This window comes from Gymnogyps californianus, chromosome 13, assembly GCF_018139145.2.
Source record: "Gymnogyps californianus isolate 813 chromosome 13, ASM1813914v2, whole genome shotgun sequence".
Taxonomy (NCBI): domain Eukaryota; kingdom Metazoa; phylum Chordata; class Aves; order Accipitriformes; family Cathartidae; genus Gymnogyps; species Gymnogyps californianus.
The window spans coordinates 16504765-16528871 of NC_059483.1; the positions used below are offsets into that span (position 1 = coordinate 16504765).

At 39.8% G+C, this 24107-nt stretch overlaps 1 protein-coding gene across 1 annotated transcript in view; it reads right to left on the reverse strand.

Annotated features, from left to right (window-relative positions):
- The window catches only part of CACNA1D (calcium voltage-gated channel subunit alpha1 D), a 200442-nt gene extending 178727 nt beyond the window's left edge, over nucleotides 1–21715 (reverse strand). Inside the window, exons 1-3 of the mRNA XM_050904926.1 lie at nucleotides 21599–21715; nucleotides 17273–17591; nucleotides 14675–14780 (exon numbers count right to left, since the gene is read on the reverse strand). Of these exons, the coding sequence (XP_050760883.1) occupies nucleotides 14675–14780; nucleotides 17273–17591; nucleotides 21599–21671 (498 nt within the window). The 5' untranslated portion in view covers nucleotides 21672–21715. The remainder of the gene's footprint in view (nucleotides 1–14674; nucleotides 14781–17272; nucleotides 17592–21598) is intronic.
- Nucleotides 21716–24107: the final 2392 nt, after the last annotated feature.

Consider the following 24107-nt stretch of genomic DNA (forward strand, 5'->3'; position numbering starts at 1 on the left):
GGTTACCTATCAGTTCGTTTCCTTCAAGATTTAGTTCACAGAACAACAGATGAGCTTCCACTACTTGCCAAGATAAAAAGTACATTATTACAGTGGAAACATCAGCTTGGAGCCCCCACCACCAGCTTTCTTCTCATGAAGAATGAGAAAAAGTGGAACAAAGAAACAAGTAAACAACTAAGTGGAAAATAGCCTGAGTACCTGGACCTCTAGCACCCTAAGTTGTCCTTCTCATTTGCCAGGGACTTATTTTGAGATTATTGGCTAATAACAGGACAGGTCGTATATCTCCAACACAAACTCTTCGAAATGCCATACTGGAAACAAGAGTCTGATACAAAATATTAAAGTTTTATGGTGTAAAATGGCCATATTCACTTGCATTTTTAATAGTTTGAAGAAGATTTAAAGAAGATTTTTGTGGGTTTACACTTTTTCTTCCACATTCAGCAAAAATGTGGTTTACACATTTGGTAGAAAAGTTTGATGATCTCTTCCAGAAACTAAATCCTCTTCCTATGACTTATATTTTCTGGCATGCACTTGGGCACATAGGTTGGTTTGTTTCTTTTCCCTGACTTACAAACAAAATTAAAAGTGCAATCATTCACCTTACAAACATAAATCAATTCTGCACTCCAAAGACCCCAAATCCAAATAATGAACTATCTACATGTAAGATTTGTTCTTTATTAGAGATGAAACTTTTGAGTAAGAACGTGAAAAGTTTTGTACTTCTGTAAAAGCAAATTCAGAAGTATTTTATGGTTTTAGTAGTATTTCACAAACTCACATAGCAAAGAAAATAACATTACTGTTTATGCCCCCTCCCTGGAAGTGTTCAAGGCCAGGCTGGATGAGGCTTTGAGCAACCTGATCTAGTGGAAGGTGTCCCTGCCCATGGCAGGAGGCTTGGAACTACATGATCTTTAAGGTCCCTTCCAATCCAAACCATTCTGTGACGCTATCTTTTTTATACTAAGTGATGGAATACAGAATTTAAACTAACATTTCTGAACACAGAATCTTGCTGTCCAAAAAGACTGCATTGGTCTTGCAACTTGAGGCTGACACATGGGCCAATTAAGCCTTTTTCAGCATCACCACCTCGACTTAAAGATACCCTCTTTATAGGCAAAACAGGTATTTTCAAAGTACACTTCCACAAGGTAATCCAGCTAAAAAATAACACATCTACTTTTCTTACATGTGTAACCATACTCTTTAGAAATACATTTATATTGATAAATGTTGTATGAAGGGTATTGATGCATCCTTGACAATTTAACATTTCTCTAACTATTAGAAGACAGCTATTGCACAGGAACCCTTAAGCACAGAGCTTTAATCCATCTCTTTAAATACTTCCAGTATCCTCAGCCCAGAAATCTATAGTTTTCTTAATTCAGTCATCGTGATCAATTTCCCTGAAGGTTATGTGCTAACACATTTGTATTTTGTTACCTCTACAATTGTTTAAAAGGCAAGAAAAAGACAATTCTAATGTGCTTTACAATCTATGTTAACTTAATCCTTCACTGGAAACCCTCCATTCACTGAACACCTGCTTGTGTCAAGGCCTCAAAATCATCTGTAAATCTTCACCCTATTTTCACTGGAACAGAACAAAGCACATGCAAGACAATCTAGCATAGCCTTATCTTTGTTCAAAGAATGGATCAAGCTCATTCAGATTATTTATTAAAACATGCTATGTCATACCTCACTAAAACATACTAAAACATACCATCTTTGTGCAGTTGCTCTTTTAAGCTCGCTTTCTTTCCATTAGCCTTTCCAGTTGTTGCTTTTCTTCTGATACTTTCTGAAGCAGTCTCATTCCCAAACATGGACAAAGGGGACTAGATAAACCCCTGCACAGAGTCCCTGTGTAGACACTAATTCCAATAGTCAGTGCTCTTCACTCCCACCCCCCTTACTGTGCAACACTTCAGAAGACAGTTTATCTAATCCATGCTTTAACTGATTAGCTAACTTTCCTGAAAGTTTCAATGTAAAAAAGCCTCCAGAATTCTACTTCTCCCACAACTTTTGTCTGAAATTCATTTCCTACCCTGCACTTAATGCCCTATTCTTCCTACTTCATGCTTCTTTATTTCAAACAATTACCATTACAAAAATGAAACTTTTATCCACCTAGTTATTTGCTTAGTCCTCAAGCTAAAGTCCTTACACGATTCCAGAATTTGCACTGACCAGTACATAAAGAGAGAGGTACACAAAACATCATGCAACACCTCAGCCCTAGCACTCATTGAGTAAAATGACTACTAAGGTCCTGCATTTGAGCTTTCATACATATATTTAAAATAATTATTTGGGGCTAAGAAGTATGTAATATTTGGACAAATAGTAACAGTGCTGCAATAGTTTCTAAAAATACCCATCATCCATGTGTCACATGATCATGCTAAAAACACCTTCAGTGGTACCATTCCCACCAGCTGGACAGTTCACACAAGCATTATTTGTGAACACTCCAAATATCATGCATTCTTTTGCTACGTGCAGTTTCTGCTGAATGGGATGTTGCCTGCCTTGGTTTCACTCACAGATCACCTGTTAAAGGAAGTCACTGAAGTTCCCAACCAAACAAACATCGAGGGGTGCTTGTGCTACTAATACAACAAATGGAAGCTTAACATTAGCATTTTCAGATACACATGAAACACCGTATGGAAGCTTACTGTAACTTCTGAGACATCTAACATTAACTCCCCCGAATTTCCTTTCCTACTGCTGTTTACCTAAATGTCACTGCTTTTGCTGTATCACTATGGGAACAGTGGCTGTTCCTTCTGTTCCTATATTGCCACTACCAATCACTTTCTTAGCCAAAATTTGCTGCCAAAACATTCTACGTTCTCAAACTTAAAATATAGCCTCTGACAACAAAATTCACCAAAAAGCGTTCACCAGAAAGTCAGCCAAACCATTTCCAAATAAAGACAAAATAAGAAACTGTTTTAAGAGAACTTCCTAGATCTCATCCTACTGTTCATATGAACACTATTCACCATATTTGAATGTTTCACAGCCTCAAACTTACTTTTCCTTTTGATATCCTTTTAGAGCAGAAAACTATTTTATAGGTGGGAGACTAAAATACTAAAAAGATAAATAGCCTGTCCAAGTACACACAAGAAGATAGGTGCAAACTAAAAAATTCCTTCATTCCTGAAGTTCTTGGCTAGTATCTTACCCATTTCTCTTACTCTTTCCGCCATGGCACCAAACCATTCTATTTCCTTAACCTGCATAATTCAGTGTTCCTCTTAGAGGAGACAAGCAGTTCTGTAAGTATGAAAATTAATAAAGCCTCATCCCTACAGCCTGGCATTGGTTGATGAGTTTTGGTATGACATGTGGGCTCCTGCTGCAGCCTGTCTTTGGGGGAAAAGAGGGAACACAAAGTTTCTCTCTTCCTGTTCTCAAAAAACATGTAAAACAACTTTGAAATCTTTGTTTGTGCTGTATTTGGTTGAAGTCAGATGCTCTCAGAAGTTACAGGGCTACATCACAACTTGTGGCTCATGTATTTTTGATCCACATTGATAAACACTCTCAGCCATACAGTGCTCAGGAAAAACATAGATGTGAGAAGCAGCTGATAGTCTTTTACTACAGGAGACAAAGTCCTTTAAAAAAGTCACAAATCAAACCTATGCTAACAGACTAGGTCTGTGCATGCTCAGTCTACCTATGCTCAATCTGCATTAACTATGGGTGTTAAGCTTGCAAAGCCTCCAACAAGTTTCAGAGTTCAGGGTAAGGTCTTCTTATTGTATTAAGAATACAGATGGCATGCATGTCTGGTCTTAAGATGGGCTTACACCAATACACCCATGACAATGCAAACATAAAATTGAATCATTAGCCAGTAAAATGACATGGCCTCTGCTGAAACCATGTTTTAGGGAATTTCAGTTAAATGTGATAGTTTCATTATATTTAAGACAAAATGTAAACATTTTAAAGTACCATTCAATTTGGTACTAGAATGTAGAGAAACTTTCTGTTCTATACTATGCCTTGAGAATTATGGCAGCTGAGGCACCTCAACAGGAGACAGAGATAACTGCCTTGCACTACTAATGCACGCCAGTCACAGAGACTTTGTACCTGGAAGTATTCCTCTTCGCTCTAGCAGTCAGTCAGAGCACAAACTGTAGTAAGCATCATTTAACACTGTGAGACTTTTAGGTACAGTTGGGTTAAACATTGTTTCTTTTTATCACTGAATTTTTTTAATTTAGTTTTTCTGAAATCAGTGATGTCAAGAGATTTTGAGACCTTATTGTAATAAATATACAAGATCTATATAATTTGGTAGGCTGTTTTCTTTCAGCTTTTTCCTTTACTATAGCAAGAAATAAATTATTGAACAATAAAAGCTACCTGAACTCAGAACTAGTAAGTCTTCTCGGGATGAAGATAAGCATATAATTATTTAAATATCATTTCATTAAGAATAACTGACCTATGCCACACATCATTGGTATGTGTTTTAAAGGATTCTGGATGAGTATTTGAAAAAATAAGTAACAGCATCATAATAAATTCATCAGAGTGAAAACTGCACTAACAAAATGTCTGATAAACATAATACAGCTTTGGGGTATTTGCTACTTAGTACTTTGGAAGGACTGCATTTTTCTGATTAGCTGAGTGGCATAAGATGCGATCTTGCTGGAGGCTGCTGCACTGCTGCAGCCACCATCAGCCAACCCAGAAAAGTATAATTATTAAACTACTGAACCTTATTAATGAACACTTCTTACGTTTATGTTCTTACATTGTAAAGAGCTTTCCAGCCTTTATGCCACACAAATGTAACTGGCTCTGTATGCTCCTTTGTGCCACTGGATCTTTTGCAAAATTTTACTGAAATACAACCCAGTAGTTCAGTACAACATATTTAAGCTGTCAAGTGTGATAAAATTCAACACACCACCTGTTTCATATCATATGAGAAGAGGACAACTAAAACAATTGGCCAAATGAATCTTTGGGCTCAACTACTTTCCTCAATTAAGATACATCAAATATTAGTTTCTTAGAAAATATGCAATAAAAATAAATTTGAAGATTAAATTCTGATCTTCTGCAAGTTCTTTGTCTAGCATCATCCCTTCTGCTATACTGACCAACATTGATCACAGTTTGTATTATGTGATTTACTACAGTAACAGATAACAAGATTCAGATTCTTAATAATGACATTATCAAAATGTATAATTCTACAAGATTTCAAACTTGTAAGCAGCTCTCTACCCACATGAATAGCGACCACTGCAAAAACCATCAGGTAACGGCAACAGTTAGACACTGCCCAAACTTTTAGCCCTGCAACTAAACTGAAAATGTACTGACATAATACCTCTTAATATTAAATAAGAGGAAAAAAAATCTTCGTTCATAACTACATAAATAAATCCATGCAAATCAATCTGCTCATCATTTCCAAGTTTTATATTACTATCAATCACTACAGTGTTATTCTAGAATAATACTCCCTACTAACACTGAACAGGCAAATGACATGTCCTGGTCAGCTGTGTTGATTTCATTGAAAATGTTATTTTTATAGTTAAATTTTGAGCATAAACCTCAAATCTTTATTTAAAGTTTGGTTTCAAATGCTGAAGTCAAGCACGTAGGTTTCTGAGAAGAATCACACTCTGTTTAATCAAGGCATTCTTCAAGAAGAACGGAACTCTAAAAGCACTTTTCTTCATAAAAATGACTATGAAAAAACACAAACAACAGTAAGCTGCTAATTGGTGCTACCAAGTGAATTTTATACAAGCAGGAACTAAGCGCATGCTCTCAGTCTCCTCTGAAGGGAAGAGGGGATGATATTCTATTTGCAATTCATTAAATGAAAATTTTATTGCAGAGGATTACATAATAATCAAAAAAACCCTAACATTGAAAACCAAATCCATCCTAATTAACATTTCTCCACTATCACTATGTATTCATTTAACCTTTCTTCATTGCCCTGTCCTTCCAGATGGCCCAGCAAAAGAAAGGTTTTGGTGCATGACAGCATGATAAACAAATCTGAATTCTTGCAAAATGAATGGTAAACCAAATCACACATTCAATTAGCCATCACTGAAAACAGTTTGTCATTAAAACTCACCAGATGAGAAAATACATTTTAGTTGATCTTAACAGCTACATGAGTCTTTTGAAGTACCCAGGGACGAGCTTTTTGAAAGCACCCAGAACTTCTCGATTTCTGCTCAAATTAAGCAAGCAAGCCTTGATCAGCACTTTCAAAAGCCATGGATCCCAACTCTGTGGTATTTCAAGACACAGCATTCACACACACAGACCATATTAATAAAAAACCAAACCACCACAGTTCTCAATGCATAATATGCTTCTTATATGAAACCATTTTAAAAGAAACTAAACACCCATATTCTGCATAACCTAGACTTTTAAAACAGGTTTTATAAAGCAAATCCAAGTAATATTTATGGCAATCTACTTTTGGTGTGGCACTGAAACATGGCAACATGTAAAGATTCTCAATTTTATGTGTTCATTTTTTGAGTAAAGACTTCAGAAAGTGTTCAGGGTTTCCTTTAGCATAGCAGCTATTGTCAAGGAATAAAACCATAGATTAGTATTTTGCTAAGTTTACATGCTCAATATTGGAGTAAATTAGTAATTTCCATGGTTTACATACAGTCAGTAAACTGGTTTTACAACCTAGGTTTGTTCATGGTTTTTCAGAGCATCTAAAAATCAACTTTTTCTCTATTCCAATAGTTTGTATGAAAAATACAAACTTCTCCCACTCATCTTACATGCTCACTTTAGATTTGAATTACAACAATTTTAATGTCAAATCTAACCACTTTCCCACTGACCATTCAACTGATATAGTAACTAATAAGATTATTCTGTGTATTTGGAAGTACACAGATTTACTACTTTTATTGTGACCAGTCTATAGTTTTAAAGTTTTGCAGGCACACCTTTATCAAGCAGGGAGTAAGGGAAAAGAAGGCCGGGGAATCACTGCTCTTCACAGCACAATTAAACCAGAAGAAAAAGCCTTCTACCAGTGCAGCACTATTCTGTTTGGGAGACTGACTTTAGGCTATAATAGAAAAAGAACTCTTTCTGGTGTATGCTGTATCTCCCTAGGCAGTTTGCCAGTAATGCACTACCAGCAAATCTTTCTAAGGAGAGACAAGCCCTTAGCAGGAATTCCCCACAGGAACAAGCTTGCAACTTTGAACACAGAAAAAAAATTTCCTTTCAAATGGGAATGATTAAGTACATCTGTTTGTAAGGCCTTGTGGTTTAGATAGCTTCTCAGTTATCTCCTGCATTAAAAAAAAAATGGGAAATTATTTTTGCAATGTCATTAACTGAAAGCAGTAAAGCTAAGTTGTGGACCTTCTCATACCCTTGCACTCCAAACAGCCTTTTTATCTGTGCTGAAGTAGCTAGATCCTAAGTTGTACTGGGGCTCACAAAATAAAATAAAGAAGAACAAGGACTAGCCTATGTTATTCCCAAACCTCTACAAACCCAAGTGACCTTTCTACCAGTTGGAAATTGCCAGTCATCTTGGTCATATCTTTCTTTCAGGAATGTCCCTTTTCCTAAGCCAGACTGTGAAATAAAATTTCTCTTTCATTCACCACTAGAGATGGACTCAACACACACAATTATGTTTACCAAGAAAATTCAAGAGCTATTTCATGCTACTGGTATAGTGCAGAGCAGACAGAATAGGCCTAGTAACTGGCTGCAGGACAAAGTGGGTGTAAAACACTACCAACTCAGAATTGTCATCTGTTTTGCAGAGGTGTGCATTACAACACAATGGAAAAAAGTTTTCTAAATACATGATCTGCACTGAGAAAAGTCAAAGCAATCCATAATAATTAGCTAATGCATACTACTGGAAGTTTTGGGCTGCCAGTAATATAAAAAAATTGAAATATGAAGATACAGCTGAGTACAGTATTAGAATACTTTTTAATAATCCCCTTGCAGAAATGTAATCTATTAAGGAATTCTTACAGTTTTGCAAAGGTTACTTACTGATGCATACTGTCTTACCTAATAACCATCAGACAGCTTTACTATTAATTTTCAGAAAGATAAGTCAGGCTGCTTCAGTAGTTAAATAGTTACTTCATGGTTTTTTTCAATGAGAAAATAGATGTCAGGGTAATCGATATATATTAAAAATAGCAGAAAAAAATTATCAAGACTATCCCTCAAAGCATTTACATATGCATGTAGACACAAAAACTGATGAGGAGAGAATTCAAGCCTCTTGATTTTTAAGCCTGCGTGAAAAGAAAAAGGACAGCTCCTAACATTTGGGTTTTTTCTACTGACCTTCTCGCAGGCCCTCCTGACTACTCATACACAGAACTATAAATGTATTTCACTGACTTGAATCGATACGCAACATAAAATTCCTGTGGTATATCAGTTACAATTAGATTAAATATTTTTTAATCTTTTTTCAAATTAAACCTAATGACATTTTCCCTTTAATTAATCCCCCACAATTAATCTAGTGCCTTTAGTACCAGTAGTTAGGTGCTTGGCTAAATACACACAAAAGATTTTAATGTCTCCATCATGTTTTCCCATATGCAGAATGAATTATTTTCAGTCGAGTCCAAATTATCTTGCATCTTTCCTGAAAAGTTTACTTGGGTGACTTTTATGCCAGCTAGCAGAGACAGTAGGAGAGAGCATTAGCTAAGAATCCAAAGGTAGGAAAAAAGATCGGAAACACAGTATCAAAAAGTTATTTAGATTGGAAGATGTTCTAAGTGAGGGGAGAGAGCCCCAGGCCTCAAAGACCCCCAAACTGAAAAAGTAAACACAGCAAAGACGGTAGATACACGTAGAAGTCTTTCTAAAATACATCATAGAACATTTAGCAATTAAACAAAAATCTTTAGGGTTATTTACTAAATGTGGTTAAAATTAATAATATTCTACAACAATGTTTTCAGATAAACTACGTATAGAAGATAACTGTGTGTAAGGTAAAAACCAACAACCTTTTCAATGGATGGATTAATTAGTCATGTGGCCTTAGAACTGAATGAGTCATAGGGTTGCTAATGAGATAAGGATAGGAAGCCTGACACCTCTAAGTCAAGAGTTCAACCGGTTCTTAGAGTACTCTCCTGCTGTGCCCTAGATTTGAAGGCACAGCTAACAGTTCAGGGACAACACTGGCTTTCCTATTGCTGGAGGCACTGAAAGATCCACCTAAATCTACTTACAGAGGAAATCTTTGCCTGAAAGATAGGACACAAACATTACCTTTCTGCAGCAGTGTCCCCCGCTACGGCTCTCCCTGTCCCAGCTGCCTGGGAGAAAGAACACAAGGTATCCAGGACCATCACCTGACCTGCTCCGTAAGCACAGGCTTGAGAGATCTTTTAATGCAGAACCTCACTCTTTGAGAGGGTTCCCCACTGACAATGATAGTCAGAAACAAGGCTGAAGAATCCTGCTATCAGGGGCACAGGGTCTTTAATTGTCATTAGGTTCCAGCCCTTTACTCACGTGACTTTGCACTTGCCAATTTGCTGTAATTTATGCAAGTAAGTCTCCCAGAATGCACAGGCTGTCAATCTCTTCTCAAGTAGAACAGTGTCACCAGTGGAAACCTTCAGGGTCTAGTCACAAGAGATGCAGTACACCCAAAGCAGACTCAACTCAAACTTCAGAAGTGTAGTTTTCATTGACTCTGTATGGATGGATGCCTTCTTATTGTTCACATTTACTTATTTTTTTTAAAAAAAAGGGGAAAAAAGAATAACCAAAAGTGTCTTGATCATGGCCAAAATCCAGACTTGTATTGTGCCAGTCTGCCCGCATATTAAGTGCAAAGTAAGAAGCCCAGTGCTAGTTAGACCAATGGGAAAGTCAGTAGGAGGCAAAGCACAGGAGAACAGAATATGGTACAGCCAGATGATAGAAAAAAGAAAAATTGAGGTGGGAGAGTAAGACAGAGCAAAGCATCCTGCAGAAGAGGACAAACAGAAGAGTAAACACAGAGGGAAGCCAGAGGGCAGAGGCAAAAGATAACAAGAAAGAAAGGAGTGGGAAGTTAACGAAGACAAAAGACACGAAGGGAAATAACATACCACAGATGGCGAAAAAAAATGGAAAAGACAGAAACAGAAGATAGATATACACAGGAAACCCTTCCTGCCAGAAACTGCTTCTTATCAGGCTCAGACAGGAAACACTGCCAAAAGAAGAGCTGAATCAAGCATGGGAAGTTCAGATCACCTGAAACTTCTGAAGGCAGATGAAAGAAACTACATTAAAATATGAAGTAGTGAGCTTATGAGGATTTCATCCCAGAGTACACTGCCCCTGTTCTGCTGTAAGAGAAAAATAACTTCTCTGGTTCAATAATAGTTTCACCCATCTACTTGCAGAAGAACTGGGCCCACTTGTGAAAGAACATTAACTGATTAGGGACTAATTATTAATTAAGTAGAATTCAGGATCAAGTTCAACAACTGTTTTTAAAGTTCATTAGTCTGTATTGCACTCTACGCAGTATAGAAAAGCATGAGAGAACTATTCCATTCAAAGTATAGAAAAGAAGATCCCTTCTTCCTGCCTCTCCTGGCACACACCAAAGACACCCATCAAGGTGTTCTAGACAAAGGATTAGATAAACTTTCCTACAGAACACAGGACTGTAACACTTGGCAAGTGGTCAAGCACAGTCCAGTCTGAATTTAACTCTGCACTTCTGCTTTGTTTGAAATGCATTGTTTTGTATCACCCAGTACTAACACGTCATTATTGAGAGAGAATAAGGATGACCATGAATCCACTGTGCAAGAAGATAGCTGTAGTGCACCCTCTAATCTCAGAGAACGGCAAAAAGGCAAAACAGAAATCTAAGCTTGTCTACTCAGAAGATGAAAAGACAGACAAAAACAACTAGTAATGAAAGGGACTCCTATCCTACAACATCAGCGATTACCATCTGCTTAATTTAGTCACTGATATCATGAAGAAACCTTTTCTTGCTTCCTTAAGTTATCATAAGTATCTCATATCTCATAGCATGCTGCTGGCTCTATCACAAAAACTTCAGTAATCACAACTTGCATATTAGCAAAGATGAGTGACCAACACAGAAACACACAATTCTCCCATCCTTACACTTAGCTTGCGCTGTCAATTTTCTATAAACAGTCTACTGTTCCAAAAACAAGGGTGTGGAACCTTCTCACAGACATCTATCTTAAGATATTTAAGATTAAAAATTGACTCATATTCAAGAATAACAGATACCTAAGATACATCCTATTTTTAAAAAATACATAAATATGCATACATTTGATTTGCTATTTCTCTTAAGACACATCTACCTGTTTCTTAAAAATGTTTGTTATATTTTTGGTTAATTTGTGCTAAAATTTCTTTTGCCATTACTACTGCAACATATAAGTGACTGCGTTGATTAGACACCACATGTTGAAACATTCATGAGAAAGTAAGAACAGGGCTCACTCACAGCTCAACCAGCAGTTAGGTGGTTGACATATGGTCAGTGTTTCACTGGCTCAGTCACAGGTGAAGACAGACTCAGAAATTGGATCTCAGGTTTCTCTTACAAGTCTTGGAAATTCCATCATATAGAAGCTGTCTTCTAACATCCCATCACAAAGAGGAATGAACACCTGTTCTCCACATACACTCTTGGATTGAGGCTGCCATTGCAGACTTCCTGAAGTCATAAAGAATGAACACTTCAACTGCTCAAATTCTCATATATGCAGTCTTCTCCCTAGCCCAAACAAAACTGGAAAAGTTTCCATTTCCAGTTCCCACTTACCAGTGTTCCACTGGTTTTTGCCCTCTTGTACCATTGCTTCCTCTTTCCATGGCTGATTACAAATTATATATATCTTGTATTTGCAAAAAAAAAATCCACATGCGTAAATATTTAATTTTTCTGTTTACAAATTAAAAAAATATGAGCCAGTTCAGCTAGCTGATGGAAAGCAATTAATCTATTCAACTCAATGAAGCAACATTGATTTACTCCCTAAGAACCAAGCCCTAGATTTAACATCCATATGCAAACTAAAATTTATAAAGCTGAACTTTTGGAGTTTACATAATGAGGAAGTGAAGGCACTGGAGGCAGAGCATGTTCCTGTTCCTCACTCTGGTCTCTTCCCACCAAGGCACTAAATAATACAAGTGCTGCAATCTGTACAGTGTCAATGGATGCTTGTGTCCAGAGAGAGGAAAGGTGGGAGAAGAGGCTGTGGGGTTGATAGGACCAAACACCTGGGCTGGAAGGAGAGAAGAGATTCTCTTATTTCCCTCAACTTATGAACTTCAGTTAAAGCCAGAGTGGGGTACAGCCTCCTAGCAAGATCAAACTGGCAGTGTAGGGCTCATGGAAGACAAACATGTCTACATGCAGGGGGCTAAAATCCTACCAAACCTATTCATAAGATGTAATACTGATTTTTAAGATTTGGTCTGGTTTTTAGACCAGAATCACAAAAGATCTGAACATTATTCAACAGAATAATCCCTACTTCCACTATAAGACAACTGACAGCCTTCTCTCTCAAATATATATCTATACATACACCTCAAGCATCAGGAAATGCATGCTCAAGCAGGTTCCCAAGCAAGCCTGAAGATTTCTAACTCAGCTCTTCTGTGATATTCCCTCACAGTACACTTGAATCGACACTAAGAGTTCAACAAAGGAAGTGGGTCTACAGTAGGAAAAATGTCAGTGAAATACCAAAGGAAGAGACCTGAACCCAGACCACTGGTTAGTGTATTTCATGATGTAGAACCTTAGTCCTAAGAAAAGCCAAAGCTGCTCATTCCAGAACTATTTATTTTATTAGATCAGGTACACAGGATGTGCCTGTGTGTTCCCTTATTGGGCTTAAATCTGTCCCAGCACCTGAAAGTACATTGTCAGGATAAATTCTGTTCTTTGAGTAAACTTAGTGGAATTACTCAACATCAATATAAACCAGGATGCAAATTTTAATGGGAATTTGAGAGAATTTAAATGGCCAAGTAAACTTTATATACATATAATTGGGGGTGTTCAAGACCCTTTCTACTTAAAATGGATGAGGATTTCTTACTAAAAAAAATTAATTTTTGTTGTTGTTTATTGTAATTTATTTGTGCTAACCTGGCCACATTAGATAAAAAAAGAAAAACCATCAGGGATGATAATGTCCATTTCTTTCTAAATACTAGTGCATTGTAGAATTAGGTCAGAAATACCAGACGTTAGCCTAACAAAACTAATGCTAAAAACATTTCTTTCAAAATGATTAGCCTCTGACACAAGTAACTGCTTTACTCTTTTCATGTAATGCTTTATGAAATTAGTTATTAGCGGATCTCTTGGTGGATTGACAGCTATGGAGATTTGTGCCCTGAATTTCTCGGGGGGGGGAGGGAAAGGAGAGATAAAGACTTTTGGTTGGCTAGATACACAGCTGCATAAATCGTTCTTTACATTGACCTGAATTATTCCGCCTTTTGCCAGCATTTTTTATTGTCCATATTTGCTTAATCTTGATAAACAAAAAATATATAAAATGGGCCATATGCACAGAATAATTACTTTTAGGAAAATAAACAACCTTACATACCACAAATTACACAAACTTGTTCATAAATAGAAGACTTCATATCAACCTAAATTTTCCAGGTAAATTAATCCAAAATTACCTACTTACTGGTATCCAATTCTTTATTTCATGAACAAACCTCACCTCCACTCCCCCCCCAAGAAGTCACATGCAGATTTTGAGTGCACAGGACCACTGAACTCCACTATTTCAAGATGGTGTTTAATATAAACAATGACATTATTGCAATGTTATTCAATATTACCCTTGAGCGTGATAGCCTTTATAAGTTTTAAGAGAGAATTAAAACAAAGTTACTTTTCATGATATATTTTCAAGCACAATGCTAGTATACTATTTTCAAAGAAATACATCTCTACACACTACTTACTGCAGTACCATCCCTTTTTTGAAAGATCACTTATACCGGCAGTGACTGCTTTTAAAATTCACATTGATCTTCCTATTAAACACATTAAAATGTATTAATGTAAAGTTCCCCACCATCCTCTCATTAAAAACTAAAATACCTAGTAAAATACACAGCTAAATAACACCATTAAAAATTGAAAACAGACTAGACAAGTATACTAGGAAAGGCAGTAAAACTTCAGGAGGACTGAAACAAGTGTCAAACACAGTAACAGCTAGTAAATATATTTAATCAATATAAGCGATAGAAATTCAAATTGAAGTTTTTATATCATGCAAATATACATATACATGCAGCATAATATTAATGTACATTCCCCTCCGAAGAATTTCACTGCTGAAAAATCTTATTTTAAACACACAGGAGCACACATTAAAACTGAAAAAAAACCCAAAGCCATTCCATATACATTTTATTTTAAAGTATCACTATATACCAATTTTTTTTTTACTAAAACAATCTATACTTAATACAGTCTCAAATACTAGCAGCTAATCACGACCATCAAGTTAAAAGTACAGCAACAAATATAAAATGAAAACTCAAGAGTACTTACCAAATTATGATTAGTTGAATTAGAATCATCTTCTGGGAATGGGATGTAAACAGCTAAGGCCACACAATTGGCAAAAATAGACAGTAGTATAAATATGTCAAATGGTCTGGAAAATCTTGTTAAGGAATCCATGAATTATAAGTATCTACAAACTTTTAAGTCTAGTTCTCCTTTCAGCATCAACACATGTAAAACAAGTCTCACTTTTAAGGCAATCTTTTGACTGATAACTGTGACAAACACTTCATCACCTTTAGTTATATCACTACACCATATTATTTCCCATCACAATGATCTTTCAACATCCTCTTCTTTTTGAAAAAAAGAGAAAACTATTACTCTTGCTGCCACAGAGCACTTTATATTAAATTCCAGAGAGGAATATAACTATACACTCTTAAATCATACATGGGTCATCATGATGGGTAAAGAGTACTTACTGAGCTGTTCTGTCCTCATATGCTCACATAAGTCTCATTAATGTTAACAGAAATGTGTTTGTCCAAAGGAGGAGAATCATTTCGGATCTAGTTCGTAGTAGGATATGAGAAAGATCCCCAGCAAATCACAACTGTTCTCCTGTATGAGAGCTAGAAAGCTGTACAACGGACACAGGAAAATTCTGAGCCCCTCTTTATGTCTCCGACAGCTGGACTCCTGAACAATTTTGCTTTGGCCAGGAGAGATAAAGGTTTAGGTGAGTAGACTGGGGAACAGAATATTATTACTGCCTTGGCAGCCACACATACTAAGAGGCTATAGCCTTTCACACTGACAATAGCATGAAATGCAGCTACACTTTTTATACTATATCTGGATGACAGCAGTTGAAACCTGGAGATACCTTTTGTCTTCCAGAAAGAAAAATATTTCTTAAAATTCATGCCTATGAAGTTCATCCTTCAGTTTATCATTAATTTGCCTTTCCCCCAAAGTATTTCATTATTTTCCGGTAACTACAAACATGGAAGTACCCAGATGAACCTATTTGTGGAAGGTTGGAAAGGGAGTATTTTGGGCTTTAGCTATGATTTTTGACATCCTTTCCTCAATTCAATGCACAACTTGCCGATACATGTCCATAAGAGTCCCCTAAAAGACTGAGGGAAGAGTACCGAATATACTCAAAAGCATATTTTTGCCAGTTTAAAATATTTTTCCTGAAAAAAACTCCTACAAAGCCCATATGCCTCTTAATATCTGTTAAATTTTGTTTGTTGGCCTACAAAAAGTTCGTCACCTCAAGGGCTGAGTTTATGTTCACAAAGCCTATCAACATCAACAGCTGCTATGTTGTGTACAAAATAAAGTTACAACACACATCTTAAGATGTAGCATTCTCCAGACTGAAATGAACAAATGATACCAGTGCAAGACTGACAACCTTGTTTTACGATACAGTGCTACTGGGACAAATTCTGCCCTGAGTTATTCCACTCTAGATCCATAGTAATGTCATTTAACTGACCTTAGCCAAGGAGAGGCCAATTTACTGAAATTAGTTGGACTTCTACCAGTTTAAATGAAAGAAGAATCTGTTTCACTACCTTAAATTTGCAACTGAATTACATTCAAAGAATTGCAAAAAACAAGCCCTATAAATGAGTAACGGTTCCTATTGCCAGGTTGGTTGTTCTGTTTAAAGTAACAAAATGAGTTTTACTTCAGTAATCTACTCTCTCGAACAGCTGTTTCCCATTACAGGGATGTTGCCATGGCCAATAGGCAAACATTTTTCTCCTCGCACCTCAACAAAACTATTTTCTATGTCAAACCTTTCCTTGAGAATTAAATAATATACCAAATCAACATGCCATCAGTTCTGCCAAAGAAATCCACGTACTTCCACATCACAACCACTGAACTAAAGATAAAGCAATCCTTCCCAGCATACAAGTCATCATGAATACAGGCCAGTATAGCTGATCTCCTATCTACAGATGTACATGCTTCCAAATATGTTTGGTGGTAGACATATGTTGTGAAAGTTCAGAAGATTAATACATTTCAGACACTTGTACGTACTTAGAGTGAGTCCTTGGCTTAACTAAAAATCTTCCCTGCTTTTAGTACTTGGAAAAATAATCTTTTTTAAAAAGATTTCTACATCTGACTCATTCGCCCTAATGGCAATACACCAAATTGCAATACGGAAGATACAGGTCTGACATCTTAGGTCATCTCCCAGTTAACACTGCTAGATGCACTCCTATCCATTCAACCTTATTTGGAAGGGCAACAAAAGCCATACAGAGATTTGGTGGAATACAATGTAAGCTTGTAACTTTAAAAAGTTCTGAAAATGTTCCCCCATCTCCTCCAAGAAAAGAAGAACAGCTATGAGCTTTTCTCTGACTTTGAGCTACTTACTTCAGTAAAATGATATTCTATGTCATTGTGACACAAATTAAGAGGCTATCTTTAACAGCAATTTAAGCAAAATTAACTACCATCAACATTACTGACGGTTACCCACACATGCAAGTGAACTAATGTGTTAGCTATGATGCTCTAAGAGATGCTGTAAAACAATCCCCTTGATACATTCAGAAAACACAAGGAACAGATTGTAAAAAAGAAAACTGCATCAAAGGATACTTCCATTCTACTAGACTAATGCAGGCTCTTCGTATTGGGTTGTTGAGGGATAAACAGAAAAGGGCACGGGGTGGCCGACTATTGGATGTATTACCCTGTTTTTTGCTCTTGGCATATTGCTGGCGTTTTCTTTGGGACAGAGATCCTACAGGCTGGGCTGTGGTGGTACTCATATTTTGGGCAGCCTTTGCTTGTCTAGCAGCATCAATTGCAGCTTGCCAAGATAGAACAGTTTGCTTGGGTGGTGCTGAACTGTTTGACTGAATAGCTGGTCCGTCACCAGGGAGAGGAATTCTGGTGCTACTTGCATAGTTCACCTCTATGGGACAAAAGAAAAAAGTACTTTGTTATAATTTTTTAAGCTAAAATGTGTCACAATATTTCTGACAAAAAGATTATTTTAAGACCCCTTGGCAGTGTGATGCTTCCATTCACATACTACAGAGCACAACTGTATGCATATATACATGTGATTGAACAGTAGCAAAAAATGCTCAGGAATCAGTACTGTAACTTCAAGTTTAATCCAAGCATCAAGACAAGTGCTACACAAACACTTCACATTTTGATTCTTCCGCTTACTGCATTTTTTTCCTAACTGGATGGCAGCTTTTCTGTCACCATGTTTATCCAATAAAACATAGCTACTCCTTAAGATCAACTTCGCTGTAGTACCTTAGCATTTACTATTTTCTCACCTCATTTTGCTCAAAAAAAGTCGTTGTTTAAAATAATTACACATTGTTCAATTAAGAATAATCAATGCTATGGGGGGAAAGGGGGGAAGTCCTGTAAGCAAGTTAAATCTTGCCCTAATCTGCCTTTTCAAAGAAAAATGTGTGGATGCCTCCCACAAGCGATTATTGTCTGCTGATAAACACGTTCATAAAGCACTGGTATCTTTCACACTAGAAATTACAACCATGAAACCACTGTAAAGGGATGGGTTTGTTTTTGCTTTTTCACAAGGATTTACAAAATAAACTGCACCTTCCAAATAATAATAAAGTCCTCTTTATCCAGGTGACAGCAAAGAAGGCAAAACACCACCTCCTCGCAAGGATCTTTCCTCGCGAGCTCTTTGACTAGAGCAACAGAGTCTACTCCTACATGCACCTGTAGGAAGGAGAGACTCCCAAGTGAAATTCAAAACTTGAAGATGCCTGGATGGGGAAAAAAAATGGAGGAACGGCACAATATACGTGGTGGGAATTGGGGCTGGCAGGCGGGATGACTGTGAAATGGATCTACCCAGGCAGGAGAGGAAAATAGCTCCCCAGCGATCGCTGCTTGTCAAACAGAGGAGAGCCACAAAAAGCACACCCCTCCTTTTCCAGACGGGGGGAAGCAGACAACGAGAAAGACGCGAGAGCCGCGAACACGCGTGGATGCGGAGGAGCCCGGCCTCAGCCGCCGCCGGTTCCCGCCGCCCGGCCCCGCTCGCGACCCTGCCTGCGCGAGGGGCGGCAGCGCGCGCCGGGGGCGAGGGGACGCGGGAGCACTAAGATGGCTCCCCGGGATGGCGGCGGGGGGGGGGGGGCGCGTCACTCCGGGGCCCGCGCGCGTCGCCCACGGAGGCGGCCGAGCTGCCGCGGGGACCCGGCACCAGCGCGGCGAGCGCTGGCCAGCGGCGAGCGGGCGGCGCATCAACAGCTGGGTGACCCGGGGGCAGTGCCGCCTCGGGGGCGGGCTGACACCGGGGGCAAAGGTGGGAATTTATCTCCAACATTTCTCCAAAGCACTCCCGATCTCCCCCCCCACCCCACGGCGCTTTTTTTTTTTTTTTTTTTTAAATAAAAAAGCAATGGCACAGCCATCTCCCCCGCCTTCCGCCTGCCCTTTGGGATGCCATGAAACGTGGCTCGGCGCAAATAAACCACCCACCCACCCATCCATCCATCTATCTATCCATCGTTTTTTTAAATCAATACTTGAAAGGGAAGCAAAGCCCGGGTGCCTGCGTTCCCCGGGGGAGATGCCTGCGTGCCCCGGCAGGGGCAAAAACACAAACTTACTGCTAATTGAGGAGGGAGTAATCATTTCAAAACAACAGTGGGGGATGTGGCAGCGCCGGAGCCCGTCGGCGGAGGGGACTAACGCTGAGGAGCCCCGCGTCTCGCCCCGTGCGCCCCGGCAGGGCCGGGGGCCGAGCACATCGCACCCACCGCCCTGCCCTAACCCCTCGCTGCCCTCCCGCCCCGGCGCGGGGGAGCCGACGGGGAGCCGCAGGTTTATCCACAATTACACAAATAAGAGGGAAACGTAGACAAAGCTGTGTCCTTCCCCAGCGCGGCCAGCTGATATTAATGGCCCCAGGACAAGAGATAGACGCGCATAAACCCGCTCCCATGTTGGTCACAGGCCGAGGGCAGCACCTTATCCCGCCTTCACCTCATCCCCTGCCCTTCCCGGTCCCTCCTCGAACCCAGCCGCTCATCCCTTCCCCATCGCAAACCTACCCCATCCTCAACCCCTTCCCTAATCACCCCAATCCCCGACTCCCAAATCCCTCATAAATCCTCCCCCGCTTCCCCCCCCAGCCCCGGGCACGCCGCTGCCCTTGGTGGGCGCTCCGGCTCTTACCTTCTGGGTGCTGCCCCGGCCGCTGCTGCTGGTGCATTATTCTCACTTTCTCCAGTGTGTGAGAGGAAAATGAAAAAAACAAAAAAGGGCAGAGACGCCCCCCACCCCACCCCGAGCCAGGTGTGCGCTGCCCCCTGCGCTCCCCGCTACCCGACCCCCATGGTAGTGACTAGCGACGTGCGAGGGGCTGGTCCTCCTCCTGCTGCTGCTGCTTCGCCGCTGCCAAATCCCTCAGAGTTTGGGCCAACATGACACTCACATCCGGGTGACACGGGATCTCTCCATCCCTAGCAACCCGGCTGCTGCTGCTGCTGCCGCCTGCTCCTCAGTCCCCCTCCTGCTGCCTGCTCCTCAATCCCCCTCCTCCTGCTGCTGCTGCCTGCTCCTCCTCAGTCCCCCTCCTCCTCCTGCTGCCGCCGCCTGCTCCTCAGTCACCCTCCTCCTGCTGCTGCTTGCCGCCGCCACGGGGTTAACTCCCTCGCTGCTGCTGCTGCCACCGCCACCTGCTGCTGCTGCTGTCGCCGCCGCGCTCCCGCGGCCGGGCGGGGGCGCGGAGCCGCTCTCTAATCGCCTGGAGCTCCGGCAGCCGCAAATAGAGCTGCCGCCTTAACCCCTTCGCCGCCGCGCAGCGGCTCCCGCCGGCCGGGCTCCCGCCCCACACGCCGCCTCACCGGGTTCCCGCCCCTCAGCCGCGCCGTCCCCGCCGCCGCTAGCCGTCCTGCCCCGCAGTCGCCACGTCCCGGCCGAGGCCCGCGCAGCGGCCCGCGTACCCTGCCCGCCCTCAGCCCTTTCCCTTCCCGTTCGACTCGCGCTGCCCCACACGGCAGGTACCGGTGTAACGCCCGGGACACCGCCGAGACGTGAGCGGCTTTAGCGTCTCCCTCTCCACGCGCTCCGGCGACCGCGTCCCTCGCTATTGACAACTCAAGGCTTACCGGCCCGGTACGACCTGCCCCGTCCCCCCCCGCCTGCACCACTCCCCCACAGCGCGCTCGCGCTGTTCCCGCGCCGCGGCGGCTCCGCTCGGCCTCTGCCTTCACCTCCAGGGCCAGCCCAGTCAGTTATTCCAACCTCGTGCTCTCCGCTTACCGCGCTAACCTGTTGAAATGCCGTCCTTCCGACTCCAAGCTACCCCTGCGATTTCGAAAGTTTATCCAAATAAATAATTTGAATAAGTTTGGCTTTGAGAAATTTTATTTTTGGCGTTACCTGTCACTGCAGAACCCTAAAACTTTCATGTGGGTTTTGTTTCATTGGTCTTGAAACTACCACAGAAGTCTTGTACACACGGCTGGAGGGGCCAAGAGGTGTACTGCAAAGGAGAAAACTCAGGACAGCTGCCTTCAATTACTGCAAGGCAGTATTTCAATCACGACAAAAAGTAACTAACGAAATAAAGTAAGGATTATAGACATACAAATTCAAAACAGAATTGATGCTTCAAAATTAAAATTTGTTTTCTCTGCAATGAACACTTTTCCGATTTTTTTTTAAGAGTATTTCAGGATATTTTTTTGAACAAGCCATGATCAAACCTGATGGTTTTGAACCTTTATCTTTGACAAAGGTAGTATTTTGTTAAGAAAACATTTCAGTGAAACTACTTCTACTATCCCTTTCCTCTACCACTTCCTTATTCGTGTCCCTCTCCGCTCTTGTAACCATCCTTCATCCACAACTATCTCCATCTAATTAATAATAAATAACAACTACAGACAGTAATTAGAAGGAGAGCAATAAAACCTTCATACTGCAGATATTCTCCAGGGACCTGGTGAAGAACGCCCATCCTCCAGCTTTGTAAGAGGCTCTCCATTAGGGAGAGCCTATCCCTTCTGGTGTTACCTTTGTAAGCTAAAGGATAAAAAACATTAACAGCAAGGCTGATTTAGAGAGAAGTCTTTTAAACAGAGAAAAGCCCAAAGCCACTTCTTAACCTCCATTTCAGCACTTCCTTTTTTATAATCTTCTGACCTGATGGATTCAGCTGTTACATTCGTGAGTCAATCTGTTGGTTTGATTTAATTGGGACGGTACCACACCCACTTGACAGGTTTCTATCATTACAGTGTATGTTTTTCCAGATTAAAACAGTCTACTACATACTTAGGTACTTGCCTTAAATGTCCATGAAAGTCACTAGAACTTCTTTTCTCGACAGTCAGATATTTAGGTGTCAAAAATGCTTGGTACATGTTCAAAAGTATCTAAATCAAGACTGGTTGCCTAACAACCACTGCAGGCACCGGAAGCAGGCACCTAGCGTGCTTAGCCGGAGTGAACGCCTAACCTGCTTAGGAACTTAGTACCTTTACAAATCTAGACTCAGGTATCTAAATCATTTTTTTAAATGAAGCTTATCAAGTTAAGCACTGAGGCACTATTGAGACATTCATAACTAATAAGGCCTGGATCAAACATAAGCAAAAAGTATCCCATAGAAAAGAGCTGCTTCCCTTGCAAAGGTTCTCATGAAATTCCTGGATTCTGGCCTCACCAATACCTGTTTTCTAACCCCCAGTCCTTATAACAGACCATAGCAATATGTACTGGAAGCTACCAAATACGCTTCAAAACCAAACTTCGTGAGCCTCCCAATAAAACGATGAAACAGAGAGAAAAATTTTTTCTCAGTTGATCCAAACCAGTAAGCATATAGTTTTGCATATTTCAAAAGCTAACTGGCCCTTTATTGCTAGACCAAATTATCTACTATATTTTCAAAATCAAAATTATGGTTAAAAAAGAAATGCAAGTACTTTTAGAAAGTTTTGAGAAAGTATTCAAGAACACTGATACTGTTTAGTCACAAAAGTGCTAATTTCTGAAGCCATCAATTCTTCTCCAAAGAGTTGTTTTCCCTTCTTCTTCTAGAAACTTGTGTCTAATTATTTCACTAAGATTGCTTCACTTTTATGTCACTTTGATATTACTCATTCCTGAATGAAATGGCCAGCATTATATGGATGTTTTAGAATGTGTACCAGCTACCGTAATAAGTGATGACATTTTGAATGGAAACAACCATTGCTCAGAGAAAAAAGAAATATGGATGTCCTCATCTGTCGTACACTCTGTGCTATACCATATTCAGTGTACTTCCTTTATACGTTAAAGAATGGTAGAGCAGGGAACAAATACATTTAATATTATCATACATTTATTGCAGATTTTCAACTAAATTACTATCATTTCCCCCTCGATAACATTTATTGCTTGTCAGGCGTTTATTCTCTGTAAGGGAAAGAGGTGGCCAAAGAAGCAGCCTCTTATGGACATCATAGGATCAGAAAAGCCCATTAAGAATTTAGGAGCGTTGCGCAGAAGGGTAAAGCTACTTAACCAAAACTTCAGCCGCCGTGAACTTGCGGAGTGGTGCACAGCAATGCTGCGCAGCAGTTCATTGCAGGCAGAAAGAACAAATCCAATTGCAATGCATGTGGGAGGAACTTACATAACAAATAGGGAATTTCATAAAAAATGGGAAGCAACAGAACTAGCCTAGTCCTTAACAAGGCAGGGATTCTCACTCATGCGGGTTAATTAATTATTAATTCTAATAGTCCAGCTGAAGTTACTAGTATGCTAATATATACTAAACTATTACTATCCGTACACATGGGAGGAATATTTTAATGCAAGATGGCTATGTTGCAAACAAGGACTTGCAGGATTCGTTCTCGTCCATGTTACGTATTTCCTTTTATTTTTGCATATATTTTCAGGTGCATCCTCTTTTTCTTTTTGCCTAAAGACTTCTATTTTCGTTCTTCTCGTCTGAAGTATGGTAAAGCTACAGTTTGAGTTTGAAGATGTTGTTCGAATTTTTATCTAAAAAAGACCATGATGAAATTTAAATATGTCTGTATATTGTTTATGTCAGATCAGTGAATATCATCTTGCTGATGTCAGTACAAGTAATGGTGACTCTCTAAAGAACTTAAAATAGCACTTTGTTATTATTAATGTAGTTTATATGGACAACCATAAAAAGTGCATACTTCTGAAAACACATTAACTGGGATCTCAAAAATAGATAAAAATGTGCATAAATGGATTTTAAAATACCTTAATCTGCTATAGAATAAAGATGATGAGAGGGAGGCTTAATTGTCCATGTTATTGACCTTATCCACGCTCAAGATTTAATAGGTAACAAAACTTCCAAGAGGATATGACACTGAATTTCTATTTGCCCTCTGCAGTCTTTTATATTTTTGCATAATTGGTTTTTTATTAATTTGCATGAGCA